Source organism: Strix uralensis, chromosome Z, assembly GCF_047716275.1.
Source record: "Strix uralensis isolate ZFMK-TIS-50842 chromosome Z, bStrUra1, whole genome shotgun sequence".
NCBI lineage: Eukaryota > Metazoa > Chordata > Aves > Strigiformes > Strigidae > Strix > Strix uralensis.
Window position 1 is genome coordinate 99291262 of NC_134012.1, and position 23479 is coordinate 99314740.

The window sequence follows — 23479 nt, forward strand, 5'->3', positions numbered from 1 at the left end:
ACTTTGTCCAAACAGGCCTAGAAGCACTGGGATTCTTGACTGTGCTGGGTTCCCTCCTGAATTTAGGCACCTAACAGGTGCCTCTACCTGCTTTCCTTGGGAGCCCTCCTCATTGAAAAGTATTTTCAAGTCAGACCTTACAATTCAGTGTGGAGATTGTGTAAGTAAAGGTGGAACCTGTGCGTGGGCTGGTCAGTTGGGCTTCCTGCCGTAGGAAGAGCATGGACACTTTGGGGCATGATTTGTTGCATCTCAATGCAGAGGTCTAGAAAAAGTTAGATGATTTCTATCCAAGGATACCCATGTCCTTTCTCTGTCAGCTCTGCAAGGAGCCCAGAGAGACCAGCTCACACATGGACTTGTCAGATACAGTAGGTTCCTTAAGAGAGATGAAGACAGGGCAGATGTCCCGTGGAGAAGGGCAGATCATGGGGAAGCATCCCCTTTGCTGTCACTTGGCATGCGAGGGGAGGAGGTTGGTGTCCAGCACTGGTGTGTGGGCTTGCTCATGGACCCTACAGATCGCTGACCCTTCCAGGGTGGTGGTGACAGAGGGACAGGTCTCTTTGGAGCTCAGGGACAACTCTTTGGTGGGGTGGTGTTATTTATTGTCACCATACAGAGTTCTCATCCTCTCCTCCCTGCTCTTTCTGCACTACAAAGTTGGGTGGTTCTTGTTTTAGCCAGCTTGTTAGCCAGCCCAGAACCCTCCTCTTTCAGAGCCTTGGGCACAGCGACATGGCCCTCTCTCAGTAGGCTGTTCTGCCCTGGTGAAGCTGTGGTGGGCTCATCCCCTCCCACCGGGAGTGATGGTCCATGTGGTGTCTCCCATGTGCTGTATGTCCCTCCTGCCACTCACCAGGTCTAACCCTGACATCCTTCACGTGTCCACCAAACACTTATGAACAAGTTGGGGTGGCTCCCTAGGAGTCCCAAACTAGGGAGATTTCTTCTTCCTGCCCCCAGATTCTGCTGGACTCCATCCAGAGCGTGTAGGCATGGCATTACTTTCAGAGAAGGTTTCTAGTCTAACAAGCCAGCTTCCCATATCCCAAGGGTCTTTCCAATACTGTAACTGCTAAAACCACTGTGGAAAGTCCCTGTCAAAGAGCCAGGGGTTACTTGAGTATAGGTCAAAATGGATTGGAGTCAGATCTCTATTGCTGAGTAAAAAGCTTTTGTTTTGCCATGACTGCCAGTAAGATATGGTCTTTCTGTGGCCTAGTTTTTGTTGCATTTAACCCAACTGACAGTGACCATCTCCTTGGGCTGAAAGGGCAAACTGCCATGGTCACTTGTAACCCCTTCAGCATCACTCCTATGTTAGAGTTAAGGCCACCATTGACCAAGGAAGGCAGATGAGACTGTTGCCATCTCCAAAGCACTGGAGTGGAGAGATCTGGACCAAGAGTGGCTTGTCCTACATGCAGGTCACCAGCTAGCAGGTTCTTGCAAGGTCCAGTCCTGGTCTCTGGCGGTAGAGCAGAGCTGCTGTGAGTCCTGAACCAGGTTATAAACCCCATGGTTCTTATCAGACATGCAGAAAAGGGGAGATCTTCCAGTGTTTTTTTCAGATTATGATGGTCTTCCATATCATAGGATTGCTAGGCTTATTTTCTGCACAGAGGAAACACCAGGGAAATGCGCAAGAGCTCTGATGCTTCCATCATCATTATTATTGTTATTATTGTTTTTATTGTTTCTAGGGTTCAGAGCTGGTTTCGGATTGCGACAAATGAGATGGACTCTCCCTTCTCAGGGCTGGATTTATTTTTCTGGCTGTCACCCAGTTCAAGCAGACTTAGCGATGGTGGCTCGTAATTCCCAACCTGATGGGTGCAGAGATGCCTTTTTTATTGTGTTTCCTGGAACTAGTACTGGTCAGCTGAGCAGGGTTGGAGCCAGGCAGCCCTGTTGTTTGGAGAATGGTGGAGCTGTAGTGAGCTCCTGCCAGAATGGGAGTCGTTGGGGTGCTCCCTCACCCCAGTTGGGTTGGCTGAGTTTAGAGACACGGATTTGGGATGTGCAAGGAGGGTCAGTGGAATGGTCAAGGTTGACTTACATTGCAGTTCTGAAGGTTGGCTTGATGTCGGTGGCTGAGGGGACAGGGCTGGTGGCAGAAGGAGCCCAGCAGCACTAGAGGGCACTGCGGCCTCGCTGCACAGCCCCGAAACACGGCTCTGCACAGAGGAAGCATTTCCAAAGACTTTTTCCAAGCAGAACCTCGGTCCGCAGTGGCTGCGTCTCGCACCCTCCTGTGCCAGGTCATGGTGCTCTCCATCCCTCTGTGCCCACCTCGGCCTCGGGGTGCATGTCCAGCATGGGGGACCCTGGGGCTTGTGGAGAGGGAAGGTGTTTCTCTGCACCTAGGACTGAATTTGGTTAGCACTGTGCATCGTCATAAGCCTCAAAGCAAGTGGAGGCCCTGAGCAGAGTGAGGTCAAAACAGAAGGTGTTTGTGAACCCCCCATCATTGCCTTGTCTAAGCACTACAATCCTGAGGGGTTAGACATGCCGCACAGCCCAGGTCTCCCTTGCTTGCATCGCGACACCTCCTCAGCTCCTCTTGGAAATCCACTTTTCCAAATGTAGTCCTGAATGCCACCTATTTCCTATGGGATGCTCCAGCAGGGCTCAGTCTGAAGTAACGATCCTCACACCAAAGAGCAGTGCCAGATGTGCTGCGGGTTCCTCCCTTTCTCCGGAAGATGCTGCTACCCCATCAAATGTAGGATGTTCCTCTGAACACCCACGTTTCCGTTTGTTCATCTGTCCCTGTCTCCCATCTACTCTGTTGTCCCCACCCCACCTTGAAGGACATGCCAACCTCGGAAAGAGGGAGACAAAGACCATGGTGGTGTCCACCGCTGGACCATCTCAGTTCCTTAGACCCCAGTTTGCCAGGCACTGGTTTGTGCTAAAAAAAAAATAAAAAATGAATAATGAGATTTTAGCTGCTTTGCAGCTTTTTCTTGGGCTAGGCCAATGGAGGGGTAGACACAAAGTGACTGAGTGGCTGGACGAAGCTGGTGAAGGGCCTGGAGAACAAATCCTATGAGGAGTGATTGAAGGAGCTGGAGCTGTTTAATTTGAGGAGGAGAAGGCTGAGGGGAGACCTCATCACTCTCTACAGCTCCCTGAAAGGACGTTGTAGAGAGGTTGGTGCTGGTCTCTTCTCACAGGTGATTAGTGACAGAACAAGAGGGAATGGCTTTAAACTGCAACAGGGGAGGTTCAGACTGGACATGAGGAACAAATGTTTCCCAGAAAGAGTGGTCAGAGAGTGGAATAGGCTGCCCAGGGAGGGGGTGGAGTCCTCATCCCTGGATGTGTTTAAGGGTCGTTTGGATGAGCTGTTGGGGGATGTGGTGTAGGGGAGAACTTTGCAGAGTAGGGCTGAGGGTTGGACTCGATGATCCCAAGGGTCTTTTCCAACCTGAAGGATTCTGTGATTCTGTGTGACTAGGCTGGGCTTACTAATAGGAGGTGGTGGGTTTTGGGTTCACGATCAAGGACCACAAGGAGATGAGAGAGGAGGATGGGAGAGCTGGATGGGTAAGTCTGTTCCTGGGAGGATGATAAAGAAAGATGGTCTGGTTTGCTTTTAAGAAGTTCACAAGTAGTTTTAGACCTGAGAACTGCAGTTTTCTGGGGAATTAGCTGATTTGGGTATGGAGACTTGTGCTGGAGTATAAATAACAGCTCAATAAGCATTTGAGGCTCAAAATTGAGCTCTGGCTTAAACACACCAGAGGACAACACAGGTTTTTCGCAGCCTCACAGTTGACTTCCCTTTCAACAAAGTTTGCTTTTGTGCAGCTATATAATATGCAAAGCAGGCCTGAAAGGTTTGGTTTTGTTTTTTCCCAGTCCTTTTTATAGACTGTAACATCTCCCCCGCCTCAAATCCTGCCTGAATTTTAACTTCTGAATAGTGTTACATCTTTTTTTCCCTTGTTTTCCCAGAGGATTCATTAGAAACCTGAGAGGGCTTTTGCTGCATTCCCTTGAATTTGCTGAATATTTTCCTGAAGCTGGTTGTGGAGTAATGATTAAGTTATAAAAAAGTTACTAAAAGTAGCAGAGAAAAAAAAATCCAGATTTCTAAAGGTCCCAAATAAAAACTCAATGTCTCTTTGGTCAAGCAGCTATTTCTGCTGGCTTGGCTATTTCCACATCCTAATCCCCTTCCCTGCTCTCCATGAAAGACCTGAATTTTTAATAAAATAGAGGGAAGGAAGGAATTTTCTCTCTAAAAAAAAGTAGACATACCATAGGACCAGAGAATAGAGACGTGCCTAGATCCCCGTTGGCGGAGGGACCTACAGAGCCTAGAAACACATCGCGCTCTAAAAATCCTGCTAATGGGGGATGTCCTTGTCCCTTGTCTGACAAAATATGAGCTTAATGTTTCCTGTCACATTTAAAAATTTCTTCTTAACCAGAAGATTCTCCCCCCCCTTGCTGCTGCCTTTCCTCTGATGTTATGGAAATAGAAACCGATACAATAAATGAGACCAGAAGTTCTTAAAATGCGAATTTCCTGTCCGGAGGCAGCAGGTAAGTGAATCCCGTCCAGCTTGGGGAGATGTATATATAGCTATGGGTATAAATATAGGTATTTAGTGGCAGGATAAGTGTTTATTGCAATCCAAGGTGGTTGGTCAAAGATTGTCCTTTAAGTGGGAAATTTATTGCTGCGTACGACGCCTGGATGTCTCTTCCACAGGGAAAATAAAGACTGTTTATGAAGGGAATTAAATGATGTTCTCGCCTGTGGTAGCAGATGAAGCTCTGTAACCAACAGGTACTTTCTAGTCCCATGTTCATATTGTCCCTTATTTCATGATTTTGAAAATACCTTTGGGGTTTGTTTGGGTTTTTTGATGATACTTCATGAACTTCTCTGCTGGCTCTAAAAACGGCAAGTGCTCAGCTGTACGTGTGCTGGTGTGGTCAGTGAAAGAAAACTCTGTGCCATCCCCAAAATGCCTTTGCTGGGGATTGGGATTGAAGGATTTCATCGGGGCTAACAGAAATAGCGAGAGGAACGTGGTCTCCATGTCTTCAGCCACACGATGCTGCCCCGGTGTCCATGTCTCCCAGGGTTATTCTGCTCTGCCCTTCACCTGCTGGTACCACTGTGGAGAAACTCCTCCTTGTTGGCTTGCTTTCTTTTTAATTTTTTTTTTTTTTTTTTTTTTTTTGGTAATTCCTGTAATGTATGAGCAGAGAAACCACTGGAGAATGATAAAGCTTCATTTCTTCCTGCTTTTGTGACCTGCTTGATTATTTTGTTTCTCATTGTATATTCTTTTGAGGCGCCTTGTCTGAACGGAAAGAAAATATGTATGCTTATAGGAGCCGTTTGTTTCCCTTTGGCTGGGCAAAATAAGACCCTTTGGCTGGGCAAAACAAGCAGGTATCACATAAGATGCGGATGGTTTCTGCTTGTTGGTGCTGGGGAGGGAGCCGCCAACATTTACTCCATCATGCGCCTGTGAGCGGCATTATTAAAGCTGGTGAGCTGCATATGCCTTCATTTGGCCAGCCTTCCTCATGGGGCTATGAATAAATACAACGTAAAAGTGTGTGTTGCTCAGGTTTGGGTTACTGCATGTTTACTAGATAGGAGTGAAAAGGTTTGGGGTTGGTAGTTGAATGGACATCGTTTGAAGCAGTAGCGGGAGAGATGAGACACCCTGTCCTGTTGTTTCATGGTTGCTGTGCAATGATAATCTGGTCCGAAGCCAGTTTTTAAGATTCAAATGCGAAACACAAATTTGCATTTGTTGTAATTTAGAAAAAAACATGACTCCGAGATGATCTCCAGGTTTCCAACCTAATGGTACCAGCAGGTCGCACCGCTGCTGTTGGACCTCCTGGGCATGCCATGGCATGACAGCAGCAGCCAGTCTGCTCCAGCTGTTAGGCCTGTGGTCAATGAAAGCTTGGTTTTCCAAAAGCAGAGGTCTAGTGTGGGCTTTTTTAAAGTTTTCTTGTTGTTTGGGTTGTTCCCATCCACACCACTGCGTCCATGGAGCTTGTTCAGCCCTGCAGCTAGGATCCCTGGTGTAGACAGTGCTAGGAGACATCGAGGATGGAGGATCTTCAGAGTTGCCTGTGGTTGTACTTCCAACTCAACTTAAAGGCTGTGGAGAACCTGGGGGCTAGACAGGTGACCATGGATCGTGGTTGGACTTGTAGATGCAACCGGCATGCTAAAAAATCATCTCCTTGCATCCAGATTTTGATCTGGAAACCCAGCAATGGGTTTTGATACCTGGATGGTTGAGGTAAAGTTTCCCCTTGTGCTTTATTTTACTTTCAGTGCAAATCAGCCCCACATGCCTTAAGGCTTTGGGTCCCTGTGTTCCCCACGGCGTCACTGCCCGGCGCCAACAGTGTCCCGTCAAAACGGGTCACCACCCCTATAAGCAGAAAGGCAAAGAATTGAACTCTCACTGAAATGGTATTTCAGCCAGAAAGAGCAAAGGGGGCAAAAAAATACCCTGACCATTAGAGTGTGAGCGGCCACCTTGTCATGCAATCACAATATCAGTTTTCTATTATATTTTTTTTAATGGTTGGCTTAGCAATTAAAAGGCTACACTGCGCTTTGGTTTTTCCAGTCTGCTGCATCGTGTGACCCCAGTGACTCTGAGTTAAGCCTCATTATATAATGGCGGGGTGGTTTTTTGGAAAACCTCCATTTAATCCTTTTGGAGCAGAATTTGCTGTTTTTGTTTTCTTTCATATCGTCGTCTTGTTTCCCCCCCGCCTACCCCTTCCCCGGCAGGCGTATGCTGGAGGCGTCAGTCTGGGAGCAGGGTCCTTTCTTCCTTTCTTTTTTTTTTTTTTCCAAATCTGCAGAGAAAGGAAAAAAAAAAGAGGTTTATTTTCGTTTGCTTGGGTTACAGCGCCTTTCCCCGCTGACGGGGGGAAGGACTACGTGATGTGCAGCAGGTATTTTGTGAATGGAGCACAACCCTGTGACTCCCCGTCGCTTGACCGAAGCAGGAGGCAGGGGAAGGAGAAAGAAAAAAATAAAAAATAAAAACCACCACCCAGTGACTCTATCTGACTCGTTTTGGCTGGAAAGCTTTTTCAGCGCCATGGTTCTTAAGCCGGGAGGAAGCTTTCTTCTGGCCCAAGAACAATAAAGGGGTCAGCAGCCTGATCCTCCCTCCTACACCCTCTTCCTTCCATTGTGAGGGGTCTGTGCAAATATCCCAGGCTGCTTCTGCTGGGGCCTGAGGGACCTGAGCCGCGCATGTGACATTAAGGAGAGACTGCGAATTTAGTAGTCCTGAGCTGCAAAAAGAAGAAAATAAAGAAAAAACAGTCTCTGAGGTGCTCTATCTCTGGTGTAGCATTGTGCCTGGAGAAGGTACCGATGGGTATTTCTCATGGTGGGGGGAAATCTGTCCCCTTACCGTGCATAGGTGCACCTCCATGATGCCACGGTGTCATCTTCCCCAGTGTCTGCTCAACAAAGGGCCAAATCCCCACAGAGGGTAGGTGAACCCTTGCGTCTCGCCAGCCCTTGACCTCCTCCATTTCTTTGGTTGTCCAGGATAGGGCATTTCTGCTGGTCTAGTAGTGCACGTGCAAAGCCTGTGTGCTGGTGGTGTATGGTCTCCAGCAAGGATGGGGTTGAAGGAGGCACGGCTGCTCACCATGTTGTGCTTTCTCCAGGGATCAACCGCCGTCTGGCAGCACCCAGGTTTCCAAGTCGACACCTGGAACGTCGTGCCTGCTACTCCTCGGATGTGTATCACAGACCATGAGGGTCTGAGCCAACAATCCCTGGAGTAAAAGACCTTTGGAGAAGTTCTACGGGGCCTGACTCACAGCAGTGTGCTCACCACGCCTGTCCATCATTAAGGCAGCCTGCATCTCTGTTGGGGGAGGTTGTACATGGATCAGAGGGCTGCTGTGGTTTCTGTGATATTTCTTGGGAATCCAGAGCAGTCACAAAACTTGCAGACCACGCTGGGGTCTGCCACTATGAATGGTGATACTTTTTCTGGGTGACATTTGGTATCTGCCACACTAGATACCACCTACCTTCCCAAAGGAGAAGATGGGACCGGTGGCCTCCCATGAGAAGGCAAATTCAATGCAGAAAGCTGATTGTGCACTGAAGACCCGATTCATTTGCCAGAGGGAGAGTGGATGATGCTCATCAAATTGTAGGAACCCACCTCTTTTTTTTTTTTTCCCTTTTTTTTCCACAATAACCAGCCAATAGCATGTGTGACCTCCTCTCGCTGTGTTCCAGCTTGTTGGACCTTGGCACCAGGCAGTCGCATGAATCATGATGGTGATTTTGCCGTAAGGCAGTTCCTGTCGTTATTATCTCCTTGCTGTGTTGATAACGCTTTGGTGGCGATGGTCAGGATTTCCTTGCACTACAGAGCTTTCCTGAAGATCAGCTCTGCGAACGGTGGAGGAAGTAGCCGTTACAAGATTGCTCCTGGCTGCTGAGAACTGGGTGGCCAACTTCAAACGTACGTGCGACCTGACATGATCCGAAGAGCACGGCGGCGACTCCTCTTTCCCCTCATCCGTGTTGTCAGTGCAGGCGGGTGGGAGCTCCTCTTCTTCTGCAAATGGTCCGAGGGCTGAAGCAGACCAAACCTGGTCATGGAAAACTGTCAGAGACCAGGACCCCTGGCAATGCAGATGCGGGGGGAGTTGTCCCATGTCTTGCCTGAAATCCCAAGGGCATGGTGGGAACACTCATGACAGGGAGAAATTCAGGGTCTCACACCCGCCCCTCTTGCAGTGCCACAGTATGGGGACTACACACACTATGGGATCTTTTAGTTGAAAGGAAAACTATTTTTTGTTCAATTTATAAATGCTTAGGCAAAGAGATTTGTTATTTAAACTCTTTGTTTTTACAAATGCCCTTGTTTGAAGGTAAAAGCAAGCAAGCTGTGAGTTCTTTTGTCAGCCTTGGTATTATGCTGCTTCTCTCCTGGTACCAGAGCAGCTTTCTGATCTCTGCATACAACATCTAGCTCCAGGATTTTGGTATTTCCAAGCAGCATAGCTGCACAGGTAATAAATGATAATTACACAGCCTGCCTTGACCTTGGTGGAAGGCATGTGAAGTGTGACAGACTTCCAGGATACAGCTCCTTTGCTTCTATTCCTTGTCTAGAAGAAGAAATAGTGCCCAGCTGCCCATGGCCAGCAAGGCCATGAAAATATATCTCAAGTAGCTCCAAGGGTTGCAAGTGTACATGAGGCTGGGAACCTGTTGTGTTAGAGGTGGAGCTCCATGACTACTTGACCATCCTGCCGTTCCTGTCTGAAGTGGAAGCAGATTGCCTTGTTTGCCTTCATACTTGCCACATCTTTTCATGGTGCGATTTGCATACAAGACAGGACTTGAATTTATTCTGCCAGTCCTCAACTTCTGAGAGTTGTTGGTTCAGGAAGGGCAAGGCTACAGTGCAGCAGCTGATGGCCATGCCCTTCTTCTGGGAGGTCTAAGGTAGCTTTCCTGACACGAGGTCAGATCAAGAGAGTGTTCTGGCAGTGCAGAAGTCTTTCTGCATGTGCTGCACTGAAAATTGATGATCTAGTGGTCCCCTAGAGTGGTTTGCAGTTTGGGTAGGGTAATCCAGGCATCTTTCACAGACGCTTTTCCAAAGGTACTTGACTATTTAGTGCCATTGCTATGCGTAGCACAGGCAAATCAGATGTTCGTGTCCTGGTGAGAAGGACAGACTGTTCAGAAGCAGATGGTAATGCAGCAGAGGATGGTTAGAAGTGAGTTGGATGAAGATGGGTAAGGATGGGAGTGGGACTTGGTGATGTTCCATTAGTCCACTGTCAAGTCTGGGCAGGTTGCTCCTCGATGAAGGCAGTCGTGTTTCTGGAGAAATCAACAGCAAATCTTCATCTTCTGTGTCCATGTTTCCAATCTGCTGCTCATCTGTTTTGTCCATATCTTCCAAGTCTTGCCTGTGCTGCCTGTGTGGAGTGGTTGCTTCTCTGCACCAAGAGGGCTTTTGCTCTGCCAGACCTGCACATGTACCCACAGCCACCGAGGTCCTAGCAGGGGTCGATGCAATGGAAATAAAAAAGCTCATATGAAAGAGCATGGAAGGCAAAAAAAAAAAAAAAAAGTCATGCAAGTGACCTCCCACCCTTTAGAAGCTGTGTGGCCTCTTAGAATATTCCCTGTTGGGTGCTGCACTTTGCTGTGGGGAAGAGCATACTGGTTTCATGAATTTTGTATTGCCACGTCTCTTCTTCCCCTGTATGTCCACCAAAAGGCTTCTGAGATCTTAACACATGCAGAGAGCTACATCCAGGGGCCAAGTTCAAGGGGGCCCCTGCCCTGGGAGGTGAGGGCTGTGGTAGCTGGGGGTTTCTGCTGGAGCTTTAAGGAGTCTCCTTGGGTTGGGAGCCATGTACAGTAGGGACAGTCACCAGCCTCATCTTACGTGCGCCTCGTCTCACTGGTTAGGATCATTTCCCTCGTTGAAACCATCAAGAATTTCCGTTATTTCCTTTCCTGAGGCTTTGTTTGGGTGGGGATTTCTGGAAGGTATTTCACAGGCAGGTATAATTAAAGAAAGACATGCTTTGCCTAGAGGCTAGACAAGGTTTCTTTAAAACCAAGCCTTTAGCGTGGTGGCAAAACAGAAACCGTTTGTTGCCTGGTCCAGTGGAGGGGAGTTCAGGGAAAGGAGGGAGCTAATCAGCTGAGAATCATCCCAGTTAAATGCTGCACACCCAGGGTTAAAACCCTTATCCAGCAAATCCTTGAAATATGTGCTTAATTTTAAGTCCCTCTGACTTCAATCTGTTTACTCTTGTGCTTAACTTTAAGCATGTGCCTAAGTGCTTGGCTGGCTGAGGGCCAAGGCAAATAGTAGACTTAAGAGCAGATTCTCATAAAGTAAATGCTTTACTGGACTGAAGTCCCGTAGGACAGCGGATGCTATTGCAGGTCTGGGATGATGGAAGGGGACAGTGCTGCATATCCCAGCTCCGTCAAGTTATTCAGTGTCGGGTATGATGGACCTGGGGCTGTGCTTGCCTTACAGGGAGCATCCTAACAGTGTAGTCTCTAAATGGGTACTTCAATTTCAGTGTCTGTATTTCACTGTTCCACAGGCATCAGCCTCACTTGTAGCCTTGTGTATACCACAAACAGAGTCTTGGGAAAAAAAAGGATAATTTTTTTCCTCTTAAGTGAGAGAGAGGAACATTTTAGTGGAGGAAAATACCTTGATTTTATCATCAGGAGAGGAAGGAGAGCAGATTATATGACCTGACTAATAAATCTTCATAGGGATTTGCGTGGCTGCATTAACACTTACAACAAAAAGGACTCCTGTATTAGTACAAGCTTTTATAATGGCTTTATCTTCTTCTTTTCTGTTCCAAGCTAATTCCTGAAAGCCTTCTTTTAATCCCTCTTTTGCTCATCCAGCCTGGACTTCTCAGAATGGCAAAGGTTTTTTTTTCTTTTATTTTTAATCTATGAATGACAGCACTTAAAGCTAATAACTGTAGCTGTGGCATGGACAGAAATGAAAAGCCACCATCAGAAAACAAGATCTGTGTTTTTTGAAAACACCACTACCAGGGGTTAAGGGAAATCTGCAGCTGGAACAAATACAGCGCTCGTCTAACTTCCTCAATAACTCTGCTGGGGGAGCAGGCAGTTGCCAGACGAAGGAAGCATGGTTAGCCATCAAGTCTTTGAATGCAGCTCCACTTCCCCCTCAAACCCATGGAATTTATATTAACCTCCAGCTTTTCTTAGCTGGTGGGAATTTTTTTTTTTTTTTGCATGAGGAAGAGCCTCGCTTTTGTTGCTTAGGTTTATTGGAGGAACGGAGAAGATGGTTCTGCTCCTCACGCAGCGTTCTTGCTGGCAAAAGGCCATGGATGATAAGTAAATAATTTTTGGCGTTGCTAAGGAGAGAAAGGCTGAGGCTGCCAAGCACAGAGACGCAAGTGTTTGATGACTTGGTTTTTGGAAAGGGCAGGCTTGAGCCATCCTGGCTCGCCAGGTTGTCTCTGATCGCAGCAGAGATGCGGGCAGGAGGAAGGACCCCATGTGCCTTTAGCATCTTGTGCATGGGCAAAGACCAATATGCCAGTGAGGATGTCTAAAACCACTTTTAGTAAGGTACTTGCTACTTAATTTAAGGCCGTAGGTGGACCCACAGGAGAGCTACCCAGATGAGCATGGAGTGTAGTGTGGGAAAGCTTGTTTTGCATCCGAGGCTGCTGTAGCGTCCCTGCCTGACTTCAGGAGTCACCGTGACTGCATAGCATCTGTAGGATGGTTATGGCTGCGGTGGTGACAGCGGCGGGCAGGGGTCCAGAACAGAGAAGGCAGCTGGCTGAATGGACATGGGGACATGCTGGTTGCCAAAATTCCCGTCTCTCTTTGGTGACGAGTGGTTCAATGGCCGCTTCCGGGTTGCTCGTAATGCAGTGCATCTGCTCGGGGGTGCCTGCAGTTCTCCCATGGTGTCCTTTTCTGTTCCTCAGTCACACTGCTCTCAGTGATCACTCCCTCAGACCCTTCCCAGCTTTCGGAGCCCAGTACTGCCCATCACACGCCCACAATCCTGCCAGCAAGAAGGGCACCAAAGAAAGGAGAAAGGAGCTAAAAAAGCCCAAGCAAGAAGGGGCAACGTGACCTGAAACACGCCAGTAAGCAAGGTCTTTGGTGGTCGTCACTTGGCACAGGAAAATATTGAGGAGGGTCAGTGTGTTGAGTTTTGTTGCTCATTCTTCTTGTCCTCATTTGGTTCTGATGAAACACCTGAAGGTGTGTCCTCTTGGCCAATGTGAAATGAATTGAAGGGGCTTCACCCAGCTCCTGGCAGTCATCACAAAAGCAGCTGTAACTCATGCTTTCACTGGCAAGAAAGCTGATGTTTGAATGATGCCTGTATCTTTGGAGTTGTCATGGTTGAGGTTCAGCCTTTGCAAGACACGGGAGAGTGGGTACGGCCACCTTGGTGCATGTCCTTAGCAACTTTGAATAAAAACCAGTTTTTCAGGACTTTTTTTTTGGTGGAAATGACAGATCCATTTCCAAATTTCACATTTGGAGACTGCTGTAAAGCAGGTACAAACATGCTTTTCTTGCTCGTCCTCACTTTACTGTTCAAAGTAGTCCATGGCTCCCAGAGGCCTGCAAAGCACCAGTGAAAAACCACCAGCGTAATTAATATGTGATGTGATATGATTGATACTCTGTGGCAAGTGCATAATGTTTTCTGTGCTTGTCCCTGCATTAAAACCCATTACAGCAGGAGGAATCTTAGTCCTTGATGCATAAAAAGAAAATCCTGGGAGGGAGCAGACGGGCACTCAAGAAGCAGTTTCTTCTACCCAGGTACAAACTGCCAGTAACCTGGCAAGGAGAAAGTCAAGCCGTTGTGTTGCACAGCCCACACTTGGGCAAAGGAATGGGACTTTTCAAAGGGAAGAATGAGGCTTTTATAGAATTAAATTGGCATTTGCACATTGGGGTATTTTCCGAGCTGGGGTGGCTGTGACATGGGAACCTCACTTGCTCTCTCTGGGCTGAGCTAGACTAAGCAGAGACTTCAGAAAGGAGAAAAAACATTTCTTTGTGGTATAATCCCAGGGACAGTGTGTTGGCTGTATCTTCAGCCAACTGCAAACAGGAGTATCTGTTGTGTGAAAATTTTTCCAGCACTATACAAGGGACTTGGAGAAGGAAAGGACAGTTATATTCTGTGCAGCTTTCTTCAGCCATGAAGGTCTGTGAGAAAGGTCCACTGGTGGACCAAGAGGGGCTGTCACCACGATGACCCTATTAAAGCTGATGGCAAAATTTACTTTTCCTTTGGTGGCTCAGTGTATGGATCACAGTGATATGAATCATGGCAAAAAATGCTCATTGACTTATTAACTATTGCCTGTGATCTTAGGGTGTTGCAAAACTTTATGCACTTGGAAGGCTTCCAACAGGAAGTGCTAAGGGCTGAGCAGTGAGAAAGTTCTCCTAGCGCCTCTGGATCTACTCATGTTGAAAGAAAAGAGAAGTCACCTCTTGTTTGTAAAGTTGTGAAGTTATCACTCTGCAAATAAGGGGTTTCATCGCTGTTGGACTGTCCCAGCTCCTGGGAACTTGCATGAGGTGGAGCTCCTACAGGCTGAAACCATGGTCCAGCCAAGAGGAGAAGATCTGTGGGGACCTCGTTCTGGGGGATTGCACAAATGCACATGGAAAACACACAGTCTTTTGTTAATAGTAAGGGTTAACTGAAAATATACTTGGATACAGCCCTTACCTCCTGCTGAGAAAGATGCTGAGGTTCAAGGTGAGCACACCCAGCCAGAGGAGGCTGTACAAACGCTGGAGATTGCACAGAGGTTCAACAGACCCTCCAGCTTAGAGGGTGACCTGGGCTCTGGTCCCAAATTCCCTGGTGTCCTATGGGGTCTGTTTAGAGGTCACCTTAAAAATTCATCAAGGAGGTCCCTATTGTACCTGCAGGTCTCTTCCTTGCGACACCATCCACTGCAGTGGTGTGATGGGGAGGTGTTGAGGGTAGATGGTGAACGAAGGGTCCTCCCGCCATCTCACCTGCCCTGTTCATCTCGGCTGGAGAGGCATGGTCAAATGGCTCATTGAGGTGCACAAATGAGAGGTGGTAGTCTTTGAAGGGGATAAGAGATAGGGAAAACCAGACTGGGGAACGTGGAAAATACAGAGGAAAAGTACACTTTAAAGAAATGCGAGGTCCCAGAGGGACTGAAATAGTTCGAGTTACAAATACTCCCATAGCAACCTCCTAACAGTCTAAGTCCTAGCTAAAGCAATTCCTCCCTCACCCCCAAACTAGCACAAGACAATGAAAAAGTAGGAAGACCTTTTCAGAGCAGTGCAGCCCTTTCTCAGGATGAACTTGGGCTACCTGGACAGACCGCAAACCAAATACCACATGTGGTGCCTCCTGGTCACAAATGATGTGGGTGGTATTTATTCCAAATATTAGCTGAAAAAGGCTCCTTTTTCCAGGTGAAAGCAAACCCAAGTCACCAACGCTATTTGTTTTAATGATTCTTTAAATATTCTGCATTTACGGACTCCAAGCAATGGTGTGGTTATATCTATATTTACTGGATAAATATATTTATTTATGGATGGGATGCTTTACTGCTGACAGTAAGGTTTGTTTTTAAGCCTGACCAGGCTAGAGGAAATACATACAAATAAACAATAAACCTAAACAACACTAAAATAACATCAGTTAAAACAATTAAAGTTACTTCCACTCACAAAGTATTGTTCCCATTTTGCTAAAACATGGGAAAAAAATCCATTTCCTAAGTCAGTTTGTACTGATTTTGGAGTTGCGTATTCTTGTAACAAAAGGGGATTTCTTTTGTCTGTTATTTATACTCTTCCTATGGCACCGTGTGTCCGTGTGTCTGGAGCACCCTGTTTCAATGCAACAGCCTTTCCAGCCTGTCCCCATCTCGGTGGCTTAGCTGGGACTTGGTGGCATTGGTTGGGCGTTTCTTCCTGCCCATCCTGGTTGCACTGATGTGCACGTGTGTGTTTGTAGAGGCAGTTACTCCTAGGAGACTTTGTCCTGGATTTTAAAGTTTTCTTATCTCTGAATTATGTATAATTCAGGAGCTTAGGGGCTGAGAGTTAAAAATAGGCCCCAGAAAACTCGCTGTCAGTAATCAGCAGAAGGCATTGAGGAAGGTTCAGGGTACGTTTCACTTGGGATGCTTTGCCTAATTATTCTAATGCTTTAATTGCATTTGCATCCTTCACCCCGCATGGGGAGTTTCACGCTGGGTTGTTCTGCCATTCTGTGTGTCTTTTGTTTCATCCGAGAGCTGGTTGCAGAGGGATGAGGTGGGACAGTTTAGCTGCCATCAAGTATTTAATGCCATTTTAAGTGCTGTCTTCCCTCTAGCTGGGTGTCTGCTCTCTGCCAGAAGCTGATAGCAAATGCTAAGGAAAGATGGTGGGAAGATAAGGGTCTAAATAATACTTCTTTTGGTCTGGAACTGCATGCAGAGGGTCTGTACTTCATTAAAACACCCACTATTTCGTGAGAGGGGCCTATAGACCAGCATTAATGCTCAGCAAGTGGGAATGCAGGAGGTTGCATCCTTGGGGCAGTGTGGGAAGGCAGAGCCCTGTAGGGAATAGCGCTGGTGTTTGTAGTGATAACTGCAGAGTGGTGTTTAGCTGTGACAGTCGTGATCACCACCACAGCCATCGCTCCTCTGTGCTCCCACTCCTCCTTAGGGAAAGGAGTATCCTGCAAGGTGCTCATCACCAAGGCACATGTGCTGCAGCTGCGTGTTCAGCCTTTACCGGTGATGTATGATTTATGGTGTGCTCCACAAAGATGCAGTTAATCAGGAAATTCTCCAAATGGGGACACCTCCCAAGAAACAACTTCCTATGCCTCCCATTCGAGGCATATTGCACCATGCCGTGATTCATCGGGCAAGCACGTCCTACTGTCAAGGTCCCACGGAGCATCCCTCCTCCGCTGTGAGGCTTGTTGGATCAGCGGTGGCAAAGCCAGAGGAGTTTTGCTCCTTTTCCAGCTCTTGGGTGGCTGGAAACTAAATCCTCTTTGCCAACCGTGTAGTTTAATTTAGCCCTGTCTCCAGTGACTGAGGTTGAAGAAAGCGTCCTTAGAGGTGGCCAGGACCTGCGTGTGCTGTGTGGTGGGTGAGGAGTGATGGGAGAGCCACAACCATGAAGTGCTGTAAGGATTTACCTGACTTTTATCTTGAGTGAGGAGTGTGTTGTAAAATGGTTGCGCTTTCTGTTCTGTTGATGTTGAGCACCAATTGATTCCTTATACAGAAGCAACTATTATTATAAGCACCTTCCAGGAAAAATGAATAGCTTGCAATTTGAAGGAACAGATTTATCATTTAAATTTTAACAGAGAGGAAATCATTTCCAGGCGGCTTCCTGACATTGTTTGGTATTCTTCCATAGCTTCCAAAGCAGGTCAAGGCTTCGGGTTGTGCCTCAGTCCTCTCCTTTCAAGAGGTAAAAAATTCCCCTTGTATAAGAGAGGAGAGTGAGTGGCAAGACAGCACTGTGAGAGTTCCTGGAAGGGAAAGAGGCAATGGCAAATAGCCTCCAGGAGATAGCTCTACTGGAAGTGCCCATGGGACTTTTATGTGTCGATAAATCCTGGCCTTGGGTGGGTAGAGGTGATGGGGATGATGCTAGCGGTGTCTTTGCCACATTTTTCATGTGCAATTGGATGGCTGGGGTGGTTGTACTGAGCATTGGCACATTCAACCCCATAGACACCAGGAGTGTGGGACTGGTACAATAGAAGTTAAATATATCTGTATCTCTGTGCTGTCCCGGACTTTCCTGACATGGATAATGCATCCTACAGGGAGATGAAAGCCTTATCGTGGGGTGTTGCAAGCCTCTAGGTTGGTTTCTGTGGAACATTTCTGGAACCACAATATATTTATTTTTTTATGCTCCCTCCAACCTTGGTATATGTGTTGTTGCCTTTACGCAGGCAGATGGGGGTGTCTTCGGGGCTGCTGTGAACCCAGCCCCACCTCACCTTTCCCACCTCCCCAGAAAAGAAATCCCACCCTGAACTTTGCGTGCAATAAAACTGAGTGAAACTCTCAGTGCCTACCGCAGGCCTAATAACCTGTTTGTTCAGTTCAGGCCTTCTGCAACCATTTGTTTAAGATAAGCAAGGGTGGAGATGTTTCTTGAGGGCACAAAAGGCTCTTGAGATAAAGCTCATGCAGACTGATCCTGCGATATGGCTGGATCATTTCTTTTCCTTCTCTCATCACCCCAGCATTGGTTTTTTCCATCAGTCTGGTTGCTTTTCTCAACCTTTCATTCACTCTCAGGGTTTCAATGTTGCTGTTTCCCATGCAGGCATCTTCACCTGCTTGACCATCACAGACTGAGGGCATTTCTGCTGCATGGAAACATCTATGGAAAAGGTGGAAGGCGTGGGTATGAGTGAAAACAGTCACGCTGTGGGGCTGAGTTTCACATCTGAAAGTCAGGCTGCAGTAACCAGACAAAAAGACCATGAGGATGAAGCAATGAACCCCAGCCTCTCGTAGCACCTGAGAATTTTACCAGGTCTTTGTGAAACGCCCATGAATTTGGCCACCCCAGGCAGCAGTTGCACTTGAGAACTGCAGAAATGGAGGAGGAAGAGGAGGGAGGGTGCAGGTTGGTCCCAAATAGGACCACCTCTTTTATAAGGCAGTTGTTGGATGTTGAAGGAGTCTCTGGAGTTTGCTACATAAGGGTGGTCACAGAAGGACCAGCAGCAGCAGAAAACCCTGCCTCCTTTCTGCTTATCTCCCTGTGATTTACTGTGTGATTTGCCATCATTGGTAAAAAAGGCAAAGCTGGTGCCTTCCTCCAACTTCTTCTGCTGATGTTGCTGCAGAGGAGGCATGAGAAAAACGATAGCAAAGCTCCTGCCTGTAGCAGGGTTGCTCTAAAACCAATCGTTTACCTCCTCTGATCCTGCCCCATTTCCTCACATCCTTCCCAGGCCAGTACCCCACAGGTTACTGGGCTTGAAGTGTGGGGTGGTTCAGGAGAGGGATGTTGCGGGAAAGGGGCAGCTGTTGGTGGGGGGGAGAGGTGGAGGCTCGTGGCTTGCTGCAGATTGCCAACAAGATCTTGAAAGCTTTTTATTTGTTCTTTCATTAAACTTTGATGTAAATGGGTCTGGGGCAGCAGAGAGGCAGCTGCTGGCTTTCTGGATTCCCACGGGCAGGTGAATGGGGTTGAGGGTTGGGCAGATACCTTCATTAGGGAGGTAAAGCACAAAAAGAGTGCACGTGAGTGTCAGACCTGGTCCCCTCTGCTGTCTGTCTGCAGCAATTTTGATAGATGACAGATTTCCCTTGGCGTATGCTAGCTGGCCACCTGATAGTCACCTAATAACCTTGGCAGACATCACCTTCCCTTGTCCAAGAGCCGCTTTCCCTAAACCATCTAAAAATGAATATGCATATCACAACATAGCTGATCTCTAGGGGATTGGCCCAGAGAGCAGACCAGTCTTGAACACCCCTTCTTTTCCAGAGCTATTGGCCTTTCTTGTTAGAGCGTGCATGTTTATGATTTAAACTTGACATACACATACATGCATTAGAAGTCCCATGGGCTTCTCAAGTTCTGCTCCAAGCTTCCCACCATGTAAACTGCAGAGTGTTTAGCTCCAAAATTGAAAATGACCCCTATTAGCGATCCTTCCTGAGACCATGGGCTCCTTGTTCTTTGCTTTTCCCACACCCCTGGCTTCGAGAACCAGCAGCACTGAAATGTTGGTTTGTTACCTTCTTCTCCAGCCACCTGTGAATAAATATCAAAACCCGTGTGGGAGAGAGACCAAATGTGATTTTGCTGCCCAATGAGAAGTTGCAAACCTATGAAAACCCTGAGCACCTGGGCTTGATGGTGTCTTTTGGCCCAAGCAGGAGCAAAAAACATCCCTCTTATGTAGGTCTTGTTGTAGACCCACTGCGGAGCAGAGGGTGCTCGTCTGCCTTGCAAGACATGTATTTCCCTTTGGCTCTGTTCAGGGATTTCAGCTTCATGGAGAGTGTGTCCACTGAAAGAATGGAAGAGCTGCATTTCAGATCCACAGTGTCCTCAGCGAGCCAGCACTATTGAAAGCACTTCCATTGCTGTCCTGCCTGACCCGTGGTGGGGATCAGCCTCCAGGCAAACCCAAGAGCCAGGTCATCAAAGCACTTACTGTGCCCTTGGGACTCTGGCCTGTCTCCACCCACCCAGCACCCTTGGTCTTCTCCAGCCACTCCGCCCTTCTTGCAAGTTGCTGATACTTCCTTTTACATCAGCTTGCTGCACAAAAAAAGTCGACTTTTCTCCCTTCCAAATTTAGCTCTGTTTAGGCACCAAAATAGACAAGAGTAGGGATCGGTGACTGTTTTTTTCCAAAACATTGTCTCATGACTAGGACTAAGGAAGGGAACTGCTCAGCAGGAGAAGGGACATACTTCATTTTCCTAATGGGGACACGGAGTTCTCCTTTGTTCAGGCACAGGCAGTGTCCAGAAGTGCTCCTTGGATTAGGAGCCTTATTCCCATGTAATTAATCCATCTCTCACCTCGATGCTGTCTGCTGCTGGTGGGCAGAGGTCTGAGGAAGTGCAGGGGTGCTCTGCAAGGAAGACATGCAGCAATGCACCACCGTACGTATGATTTCTAGTTGGAAAGATCAGAAAAGCAGCTCCTGAGACTTTGGTGAAGGCTTCACATTGAGGAAATAGGTGCTTTAGGTCCTTGTGTCCTGCAGAGATAGTTTCACTTTTCCAGGGTAATTGTATTTGCACATGTGTCTGCAATGCAGCTTAAATTCTTAAAAATACCCCAGGCTTTAGCCTGCTGTGATAGTATGACATTTAGAAACAGCCTCACTGAGTAGTGTACTATTTTTAGCCTGATTTCTTAAACTAGCACGGCTGATGTGATTGGGCTGTGTGTGTCTGCTCCCTCCCTTCCTTTTCTCATTTGGTTCGGTAGCCATTGGCCAATTCCAAGCAAATTTTCAGAGGAACAGAGATCTTGGAGATGTTAAGCTCCTCCTGTGCATTCAGTGAAAATAAATGATTGGGAAAATAAGTGATGAGGAAGACTCAAACCACAGCCCTCAGTAATGAAGGTTCAGTATGATTCTAAGCTATTAGACATCAAAGATGCCACACAGATTTAACCATGAGGTGTTTGGCTGCAGGAGAAGTCCAAGTCAGACCTGGTTAACTAGATGATAACCCAACCACAGCCCTAGGAGAGCAGGTTGCCAGCTTTCCCTACTCCCAAACTACCTCTTATTAGTCAAAGATGGGCTACGTTTGAGCAGTGAGATAGGATCTAGGGATCATGAGGAGAGCTCTTTCTGGTGCTAGGTGCAGGGACGTGAGCAGAAAACCACAGAACAACGTGCATCGCTGAGGAGATCCTCACTAGATGAGCAGATTTGCAAGAAATCATGTAATGATGGCCATTGTACCATTGGCAGTGTACCATTATGAGGGATCATGTAGGATGCTGTGTCTGGAGTGGCACCTCTGGGTGTTAAGGGTGTTTTAGTGGGAGAGGAGGATTATTTGGTCACTGAGAGTGGGTACTAATCTTGAACAGGCTTTCACAAGCCTGTGCTAAACCGTATGATCATGGCGCATTGGGTTTTCTCTGGAAGAGTTAAAAGTGAAGGAGAAAGTTGAAAGGGAAGCTGCCTTCTCAGGAAACACACTTCAAGACTGCAGCCAAAGCAAGGTTCAAATGGGGATGTGCAAGCCAGCAGCAGGACTTACCCAAGGGCTTGGTGAGTTCTTCATTGCTTGAAGTCTCACAGAGCAAAGGTCTCTGAAGCAGAAGGCTCCAACTGCTGTGGGAGCTGTAGTGTTGCTGCAGTAGCAGTTTCTCCAGGCTCTTTGCAGATGGCCAGGATGGATAGTCGCAATAACCCTGTTGGTCTTGGACTCAGGAATGCCTTCTCCGGTCTGCAAGCCTGAATTCGTTACCATCCCCAGCAACCTTTCTCCTCCATTGCATCTTCCACCAGAGGAACTCAAAATATTATTATCTCAGTAACCGCTACTAAAATTAACTGTCATTTTTAAGGCTCTTCACTCAGAGAGGGACTTTTTTTCTAAGCCGGTGTGTTATGTTGTCATGCCAATGTGACAAAGCTGCTGCTCGATGAGATGCATTCCCACCCAGCCCTTGCCCTTGCCCAGGCTGCTCCCTCATGGCCCCTCATGCATGGTGATTCACCACCAGCGGCTACAACACCGAGGCTAAGATAGATTGCAATGGAAATAAAAGGAGCGACTTTTACAGGGCTTTTATTGCCAGCCAGGGAAGTACAATACTGCATAAATAAAATTCATTATGGTTATGACAGCTCTGTGGTCCCTGGAAAATAAATAATACTTTGCACTTACATAGTGCCTGTCATCCAGGAACCTCAGAGCTCTTTGCTCACATTAATGAAGCCTCACGATGCCCGTAGTAGGATGGTAAATACAGCATCCCCCTTATCAGATGAACATACCAAGTCAGAGAGTCGGCACCTTCGGTGGAGAGAGGACAAAACAGCAGCTTGAGTTACACACAGCTCTTCCACTGATATGACCAGGGCAAATCATTTAATGTCCTGGTCATCTCAGTTGTTGCCAGTAGGTGGATGCCACCAGTCCCTGCCCCAGCTGTGGTACGGGTTGACTAGCTCACAGCAGGCAGGCACAGCAAGATGCTCATGAGAAAGTCATTTACTTGCTGGTGGCGTGGAGGCACAGCCCCAGTGGACCAGCCCACTGTGGCTCATCTTTGCTTACTCCAGTATCCTCAAAATGCTGCTGAGCATCGTCCCCATACAGTCATTTTTACAGCTGAGTTTTAGACAAATAAATAAATCCGAAGGAAACAGCCCAGTGAAAGTGGATGGTTTAGGTGCACCAGTGTCAGCAGTGTCACATGTGAAGTAGGTAAAATCCCTGTAGATGGTGTATATTGGGATCAATCTGTGTGTGGTCCAGTTACTTGCCCCGTGGGGTTTCTCCCATACAGAAATTGCAGATAACCATTCCCTGCTCATTGCAATGGCCATGAGAGGGTACAACAAGTCTGTGGATTTCCAGACCTGCTTCAATAAGTCTGAGATGTTGTAAGGGTCTTTGGATGGCAACTGTTTCTTTTATCATCCTCACATGTTGGGTGTGCAGTTCTGTCTCACTCTCACCTCTTCCATATTGATGCCTCCTGTATCTTGGAGCTGATCACTGCTTTTCCCTCTGTTTTTCAGGGTTACCATCCATTGCCTCATGAAGCTGAAATCGCACACACCAAAAAGCTGTTCAGAAGGAGGAGAAACGACCGGAGGTAGGTGAAACCTCTTTATTCTTTTTTAATCTTCTCTTCTTTATTGTACATCTTGCCCCACTGTTTCATGGGGTGTCTTTGGACAATATTGCTTTTAGCAGTTTAGTGTTGGGTTAATGCATAAACCCTTATTTGAGCACTAACATCCTGAAAATGCACAGACTGTCCAACCCCTTGGTTTGTCTTTTAAATCTGGGGTATGTCCTGTATTGCTCCAGGAGTATCTTAAGGACCTCCTCTTCCCCTTACTCCAGCATAGCCAGATCCACCACTTGTGTTAGAAGAGGCAGCTGGCAAGGTATTATCTGTAAAAGCTTTGAGTCCTTGCGACTTACTTCCTCTCTTTCTGTTGAAAAACAAAATTTGCTGACTTTCAGGGTCGCTTGCAAAGTGGGTATGGTTGAGAGGGGTTTGCAGCAAGCATCGGATGCTTGTCTGTGTGAAGGAGGGGATATGCTAAATAGGCAGCTGAGTTCCTGTGGCATTGGTGATTTCAATCCATTGAGTTAATTTAATTGGGTCAATTTGATGTTTAATTGTGTA

At 47.2% G+C, this 23479-nt stretch overlaps 1 protein-coding gene across 3 annotated transcripts in view; it reads left to right on the forward strand.

The window, feature by feature from the left end:
- The window catches only part of CTIF (cap binding complex dependent translation initiation factor), a 146716-nt gene that overhangs the window by 56227 nt on the left and 67010 nt on the right, over positions 1-23479 (forward strand). For all 3 annotated transcript variants that reach the window (XM_074856064.1, XM_074856065.1, XM_074856068.1), the window contains one exon: positions 22860-22936. In XM_074856064.1, coding sequence (XP_074712165.1) covers positions 22860-22936 — 77 coding nt within the window. The remainder of the gene's footprint in view (positions 1-22859; positions 22937-23479) is intronic.